Source organism: Myxocyprinus asiaticus, chromosome 32, assembly GCF_019703515.2.
Source record: "Myxocyprinus asiaticus isolate MX2 ecotype Aquarium Trade chromosome 32, UBuf_Myxa_2, whole genome shotgun sequence".
NCBI classification, from domain to species: Eukaryota; Metazoa; Chordata; class Actinopteri; order Cypriniformes; family Catostomidae; genus Myxocyprinus; species Myxocyprinus asiaticus.
Genome location: NC_059375.1, coordinates 42,702,108 through 42,710,735, shown reverse-complemented (window position 1 = coordinate 42,710,735; position 8,628 = coordinate 42,702,108). Strand labels below are relative to the sequence as shown.

At 39.4% G+C, this 8,628-nt stretch overlaps 1 protein-coding gene across 10 annotated transcripts in view; it reads left to right on the top strand.

Annotated features, from left to right (window-relative positions):
* The first annotated feature begins 762 nt into the window (after positions 1 to 762).
* The window catches only part of LOC127423501 (calcium-activated potassium channel subunit alpha-1-like), a 197,348-nt gene continuing 189,482 nt past the window's right edge, over positions 763 to 8,628 (top strand). For 4 of the 10 annotated variants that reach the window (XM_051667858.1, XM_051667856.1, XM_051667855.1 and 1 more), the window contains exon 1: positions 763 to 1,522. In XM_051667858.1, coding sequence (XP_051523818.1) covers positions 1,214 to 1,522 — 309 coding nt within the window. In that variant the 5' untranslated portion in view covers positions 763 to 1,213. The remainder of the gene's footprint in view (positions 1,523 to 8,628) is intronic. The other 6 variants (XM_051667862.1, XM_051667861.1, XM_051667857.1 and 3 more) reach the window with 2 other exon arrangements.

The following is an 8,628-nucleotide window of genomic DNA, read 5'->3' as shown; positions in this document are numbered from 1 at the left end:
TTTTCATTGAAAAAAGTAAAGTAAGGGATTACTCTTAATTTTCAGTAATTTAATTACAGTTACTTCTGATGTAATTGTGTTAAATACTGTATAGACTATAGAACAATTCTATATAAAACAATAGTGAAATTTAACCTGTAATGTTAAAATATATATTTTCTAATTTAACACCGCCCCTTTAAATTATTTGTCCAGTTCATGAATAATTTATTAGATTTTTGAATGATTTATTTGACATAATTAAAAGAACAGTTTCATGTCTATCGAGGTTGATCAGGGTTTTAGAAAGTAATTAGTAATAAGTAATGCAATTACTTTTCAGACAGAGTAATTAGTACACTGTAGAAGATGTAATTAGTAGTTAGTAACTAATTACTTTTTTAAGAGTAACTTACACAACATAGCTTATAGGTTACACTTTGAACACTAACACAACTTTAATCTTGATTTAAATAAATTAAGTAAATATTTTGTGACATTTAACGTGTTCAGATTATAAGCTTCATATGTGCACCTGCTTGTGCTATCCTAATATTTATTTATCTAGAGATATTCAAAATAATAAGAAAACATTTGTATCCTAGTGTGAATGATTTGTTTTTCCCTTCCGTTCCTGAGATTCTTTCATGGCTGATTTTGAGTCTGATGAGAAAAAAACACATTATGTAATAAAACCTGGAATATAATGCATTTAAAGACCTATATAAGTGTTTGGAAACAGGTGCGCAATAAGGAGCCAGCCGCGAGCCATGATGAACATGATGTTTATTTTAAACCCATTAACACGCGGTCATAAATGTGATGTACGATGGCTCTGAACTCTCTGCGGGGTTTGGAGATGTTCTGACGGGCATCAGGCAGACTGACTCCGCCCTCTGGCACCTGTAAATCCGCCCTGAACGCGCCGCGGAGAAAACGCGCACCGAATGAACGCAACACGTTGCTGAATGAGAGAGAGAGAGAGAGAGAGAGAGAGAGAGCTGATCAGACAGAGGTCTGTCCAACAGAGCGGCAGGAATACGGGTGGAAACGGCGGACGCGCTGGTGCGCTACTTTTGCATTTCAGGCGAGATCCGAACAGCGGCCGAGCGCGCTGAGAACAGCGGGAGAAGAGCGCGCACGCCCGGGCACACACACGCAGGACTGCCCGCCCTGCCAAACATGGCTGATCGTCGGCTGTGGGGCGCTGCCGGGATCTCCAGGAAGACGATCCATGCTGCCCGCTGAAGGAGATGATGATGATGATGATGAAGATGATGGACCTGATGGAAAGCAGCTCTCCACAATAATGACCAACTTCATCGACAAGCATCTAAAAACGGGTCCGTCCTCAGTTCGGAAGATGGACGTGATCATCCCGTACACCCCCGATGTGCCCTGTGACCCAAACGGGCAGCGCATGTGGTGGGCGTTCCTCGCCTCCTCGATGGTCACTTTCTTCGGGGGTCTCTTCATCATTTTGCTGTGGAGAACTTTCAAGTACCTGTGGACAGTGTGCTGCCACTGCAAGAAGAAAAAGAAGGTAAAAAAACACCAGTGACACCTGTTCTTCTTTAGTCACATCCAGCACCAGTGAAAAGTTTCACCGGACCGAATTTATGTTCCTCACTGTCTTAGAAAGATTTCAGTCTAAATGCTTGAAATTAGTTTAGGAGACAAATATAAACTGTGTGTATATTTTTAAAAATTATTTATATTATTTTAAATGTAATGGAAAATTCCGAGTTCAATACAAGCTCAATGGACAGCATTTGTGGCATACAGGGGCGTGCATTCTGGAGGGGATGGGGGTAGCCAAGCCCCCTAAATCAAAACAAGCAAGGACAACGCCTCCATTATTTATGCCCTGATCAATGGAAACATGGGTAAATGCTTCATGCTGCAATCCACCCAATGTTCAAGCCAATTCTACGCCCTTGGTGGCATAATGTTGATAACTACAAAAAGTTTATTTCGACTCATCCCCCGCAAAATCGATGTTACGCTGGGGCACTTATTACAATAGTCAATGGGGCCAATTTTTGGAGGGTTTAAAGGCAGAAATGTGAAGCTTATAAGTTTGTAAAAGCACTGACATTATTTTGTTAAAACTCGTGTATTATATGAGTTTGTTTAAATCTGCATTTATTTATTTTTTTTGGATTTTACTCCTTTTTCTCCCAGTGTGGAATGCCCAATTCCCAATGTGCTTTTAAGTCCTCGTGGTCGTGTAGTGATTTGCCTCAATCCGGGTGGCGGAGGACGAATCCCAGTTGCCTCCACGTCTGAGACCGTCAACCCACGCATCTTATCATGTGGCTTGTTGAGCGCGTTGCCATGGAGACACAGCGCATATGGAGGCTTCACGCCATCCACTGCGGCAACCACACTCAACTTCACCACGCGCCCCACCGAGAACGAACCACATTAGCGACCACGAGGAGGTTACCCCATGTGACTCTACCCTCCCTAGCAACCGGGCCAATTTGGTTGCTTAGGAGACCTGGCTGGAGTCACTTAGCACGCCCTGGGATTCGAACTAGCGAGCTAGTGAACTCCAGGGGTGGTAGCCAGCGTATTTTACCACTGAGCTACCCAGACCCCCCAAATCTGCATTTTTACAGTCGTTTTCGCATTTATGCGTTATGTTGCCATGGTAACGAAGTTGTAAAATTGGCTATAACTTTACACAGATGCGGTTAGTAAGTGATTTTATCATACTAAAATCATGTTAACGCACCTATTGTTTGCGTCTTGTGGCTATACTTTTGAAACGGTGAGTATTTTAACGTTTACGTTTTCGCCCCATTGACTTCCATTGTAAGTGCCTCACTGTAACAGATTTTTGCATTTTTTTTAAAGGGATGAGTCAAATTATTTTTTGTGGTAGTCAACATTATGCCACAAATGCTGTTGATTAAGATTAGCTTGTATTGAACCCGAACTATTCCTTTAATAAATATTTTAAATATTATATATATATATATATATATATATATATATATATATATATATATATATATATATATATATATATATATATAGCTTGTTTTAAATCGGATTAATCTAAATGGATGATTGTAGTGGATAGTCAAGAGGAAAAGCAGTCAACAAGTGTCTAGCATACATGTGAACTCTTTCAAAATACTTTTCAGTACTTTTTATTTGTTTGGATTTTTTGGTCACTATATAATTCCCATTATTTCTATTTGTGTTATTTTAGAGTTTTGATTACTTTTTTATTATTTTAAAATGTGGAAAATAGTAATAGAAATAGAATGAGCAGGTGTGTCCAAGCTTTTGACTTGAAGTGTTAAAGAGTTCTTACGTATTATAGACAGTAGGCGTTGACCGATATATCGGTTTTGTCGATTATTTGCTGCTGATAGTTACTTTTGGAACTATCGATTAACAGCAGAATAGTATTGCAGATAGTCAAAAATATTTTATTTATTTTTTTGTTTCCTGGGTGGCATTGAAGGGTAGAGGTGAACCGATAGTGAATTTTGCCGATACTCATAACTAAGGTGGTGGAAAAGGCTGATAATTGATTAATCGGCTGATAGATTTTAAAGTCGATTTGAAGAATGTTAAATAATATCTATACTATAACAGGCACAGATATAGAGGCTACAAGAGTCCAATATGAATAAAATCCCAGATTCAGTTTATTGTTCAACCAAAATCCCAATAATAGCCCAAAAAATAAAATAAAGATTTCGTGCTTAAAGTGGAACTTTTAACTATAAACAAGTCCAAAACACACAAGGGACTCTTATTTTGAAATGTTGGAGACTTGGCTGCATTAAAATTCTTTATATTTTAGTATTTTCTTTTCTCTCCCCTTTTTCTCCCCAATTTGGAATGCCCAATTCCCAATGCGCTCTAAGTCCTCGTGGTGGCGTAGTGACTCACCTCAATCAGGGTGGCGGAGGACGATCTCAGTTGCCTCCACGTCTGAGACTGTCAATCTGTGCATCTTATCACATGGCTTTTTGAGCACATTACCGCGGAGACATAGCGCGTGTGGAGGCTTCACGCTATTCTCCACGGCATCTACGCACAACTCCCCACGCGCCCCACCGAGAGCGAGAACCACATTATAGCGACCACGAGGAGGTTACCCCATGTGACTCTACCCACCCTTGCAACCGGGCCATTTTGGTTGCTTTTGGAGACCTGACTGGAGTCACTCAGCACGCCCTGGATTCGAATTCGCTCCAGGGGTGATAGTCAGTGTCTTTACTCGCTGATCTACCCAGGCTCACACAGTATTTACCGAATTAAGAATTATAGCCTAGATATTTCACCAGATGAGGTTTAATAAGGAATAAGGTTTATTATTATTCACAAGATCTGAAGTTGGAGACACGATGTATGTGCTGAAAGGTCATATTTCCAGATAGTCTATTTTTTTCGTTGCATGCCCTCAATGTAGATTACTTGATTATCTAATCAAAATAGTGCCGTCCACAGAGAAACACGGAGGAATAATAAAAACAGTCTCTGCAACTATCGGCATAGATTTTTGCCGATAACCAATAGTTCCATAAAGCAACTATCGGCACCGATTAATCGGTAAAACCGATATTTCGGTCTACCTCTGTTGGAGGGTTCTGTATAACGATCGCTCCCTCTGCCAATCACGTCAATGGCATAACACTCAAGATTGATTGATTCGATAAATCAATTTGAAAAACTATCGGCCGATTAATCGGTTATCGGCTTTTCCACCACCTTATCAGTATCGGTATCTAAAAGTCAGGAAAAACGCCCTGGAAATGATTACAAATGTGAAAAGTCATGTAAATTTCTATAGAGAATAAAGTTTTTCTAGTTTTTCCTCATTTATCGAGTTTCTTACTGGTAGAGCATGGCTCTTGCTGTGCCAAAGTCATTGGTTTGATAAAATGTATAGTCTAAATGCACTTAAATAAATGCTGCAGATGTATTAGTTTAGTGTCTGCTAAACTAATAAATGTAAAATGTAAATGATAAAAGGCTTTACAGTCTGAAGATTATAAATGCCTTGTCTAGTTTGAATACCTTGGCAGTTTGAAAAGAGATTTAAAGATTGAAAGCTATGTGTTTGCTAGAGTGACGTTAAGCAGCTATGAAATATGATGAAATGAAAATATGAGTGGTACTTGCATGCAAAATTCGACACCATAATTCTATGAGGGTTGTGTATAGTTGCCAGGGTATTATGTGGTTTTCTGAGTGGTTTTTGCGGTGTTGCTAGGGTGTTCTGATAGGTTGCTAAGTAGTTGCTTATTGGCCCTTTTCAAAAGAGTATAATCTAGAGAGCAGAATATTATTAAGATGTGACTTGAGTCCCTCCTTCAGTGCAAGTCTATGGGATTTTTTCTTTTAGAATAGAATTCCTCTATTGTGGTGGTTTGAACAGAATTCAGCGAGAGTGAAGTTAGCAGGTCTGTTCTAATCGTAGAGATGTTACGAGAGCTCTGCTTGCGTCTTTTCCCTGTTTGACTTGAAGCCAGTGTTCAGGAATAGAGTTTTCACTGCCATTGTGTAGCGCACACACACACATACACAGCTGTTGCTTTGATTATAGGCTGTCAAACTTAGTTGTGTTCACTCTGTGAAACGTTGCAGGAAGCTTACAGAGACAAATACACAGCTCTGATTTAACCGGTTGATTTAAAGTCAGCGTGAAATCAAAATTGATGGTATTTACTTTCTTAATACGTGTTCATGGTCTAATTCTGCACGATTCATCAGTGTATGTTATTTCACGCAATTAAACATTTGTGTTTGTAATCCTTCATCAAAACGTAATAATTTGCTCCGCCTCTTTTCTGCTGATGTCATTAATCCCTCTTATTTTTAGCCCCCAATTGTACAATGTACCACCTTTTTTCACAATCCAATTAATGCACGACAAATAAATTCCCGTCCAATATTCTTTTCCTTTTTGAATATATTGTTTCACCCAGAAATATGCCATATTAAGGATGCAAACAGTTTTTCACATTGTTATTGTTGTTGTTGTTGTTGTAACAAATTGCGGTTCCCTATGGAGGACTGAGTGTGCCATATTAATATATACACTGCCTGGCCAAAAATAGTAAGCCGCATACACTAATAGTTCGTTGGACCACCTTTAGCTTTGATTGCGGCATGCTTTCGTCATGGCATTGTTTCAACAACCTTATGCAACATCACAACATTTATTTCCAGAGTTGCATTAATTATTGGCTAATGTATCTATGTATTGATGACGGGAGAGTCGAACCACTCCGTAAAGTCTTCTCCAGCACATCCCAAAGACTTTCAATGGAGTTAAGGGTAGGACTCTGTGGTGGCCAATTCATGTGTAAAAATGATTCCTCATGCTCCCTGAACCACTCTTTCACAATTTGAGCCCAATGAATCTTGGCATTGTCGTCCTGGAATATGCCCGTGCCATCAGGGAAGAAAAAAATCCATTGATGGGATAACCTGGTCATTCAGTACATTCAGGTAGTCAGCTGACTTAACTTAGACCGCATAACATTGCTGAGCCTAGACCTGACCTGACGCACCCATCGCTTTGGAATAGGGTAAATCTGGACTCATCAGACCACAAGACCTTTTTCCATCATTCCACAGTCCAATCTTTTTGCTCCCTAGCAAATTGAAGTATTTTTTTCCAATTAGCCTCACTAATAAGTGGCTTTCTCCCAATCTTAAATAAGCTGCTTAGTCCCAATCCTGTAAATTCTCGTCACATTGTGCGTGTGGAAATGCTCTTACTTTCACTATTAAACATAGCCATGAGTTCTACTGTCGATTTGTTACGATGTGACTTCAAGCGTTTAGTGATCATGATCATTCAATATTTTTTGAATGATACTGAAACACAGTAACATCTTTTCCACGACCACGGGATACGTCTTCCGACATGGTTAAGAAATGAGAAGCTACACACTGCATCAGTTAGGGTTAAAAGAATTGTTGCCAGCTGAAACATATTAATCACTGCAATAATGATCCAATCATAGGCTCTTATGTATCTGCTTATTTTTGGCCAGGCAGTGTAAATGTTTTACTCAAAGCATCAATATATACTGTTTGTCAAAATCTTTCAATAAATAAATCATGAAATGTGTCAAATCACATGTAAAATACATTTTCCTTATAGAGGACAAGAATAAGTATGTGAACCCTTTGAAATTACCAGCATTTATGTATAAATTTGTCTTAAAATCTGGTTTGATCTTCATCGAAGTTACAATAATGAACAAACACAATCTGTTTTAACTAATAACACACAAATTATTATATTGTTCTTGTACATACTGAATACATCATTCAAACATTCACAGTGTAAGTTGGAAAATGTATGTGAGCCTATTGATGTCAGCAAAAGCTAATTAGAGTCAGGAGTTGGCAAACCTGGCATCCAATTAATGAAACGAGATTGGAGGTGTGGGTTAGAGCTACTTTGACTTATAAAAAGCACTCAAACATTTTGAGTTTGCTATTCACAAGAAGCATCTGCTGATGTGGACCAAGAGATCTCAGAAGACCTACGATCAAGAATTGCTGAATTGCATAAAGCTGGAAAGGGTTGCAAAGTTATCTTGAAGAGATTAGATATTCATCTGTCCACAGTTAGACAAACTGTCTATAAATGGAGATGATTTAGTACTATAGGTACTCTCACTAGAAGTGGCCGTCCAGCCAAGATGACTCAAAGGGCACACCGCAGAATGATCAATTAGGTAAAAAATAACCGTAGAGTGACAGATAAAGACTTGAAGGAATCACTGGAACTGGTTATAATCTCTGTTCATGAGTCTACTATACTGAAAACATTAAACAGGTATGGTGTTCATGGCAGGACACCACGAAGGAAGCCGCTGCTTTCCAACAAAAACATTGCTGCACGCCTGAAGTTTGCCAAAGACCACCTTGATACTCCACAACGCTACTGGGAAAATGTTTTGTGGACTGATTGTTTGGGAAGAACATGCAGCACTACGTATGGTGTAAAGAAGGGCACCGCATACCAACATGTAGACATCCCAACGGTGAAGTACGGTGGAGGGAGCATCATAATTTGGGGCTGCTTTGCTGCTTCGGGGCCTGGACCGTTTGCCATCATCGAGGGAAAAATGAATTCCCAAGTTATCAAGATATCCTACAGGATAATGTCAGGGTGAATGTGCGCCAGCTGAAGCTCAGTTGAAGTTGGGTGATGCAGCAGGACATCGAAGTAAATCCACTACAGAATGGCTTCAAAAAAAGAAAATCCACCTTTTGGAGTGTCCCAGTCAGAGCCCAGACCTTAACCCAATAGAGCTGCTGTGGAATGACCTCAAGAGAGCCGTTCAACACCAGACATCCTAAGAATATGTCTGAGCTGAAGCAGTTCTGTATGGAAGAATGATCCTAAATTCCTGCTGAAAGTTTTGCAGGTCTAATCCGCAGCTACCGGAAACACTTGGTTGAGGTTATTGCTGCCAAAAGGAGTTACTAAATCGAAGGGTTCACTTACTTTTTCCACAGCACTGTGAATGTTTAATGGGATGTATTCAGTAAAGACATGAATGATTATAATTGTTTGTGTGTTGTTAGCTTAAGCACATTGTGTTTGTCTATACTTGTGACTTTGATGAAGCTGAGATCACATTTTATGAGCAA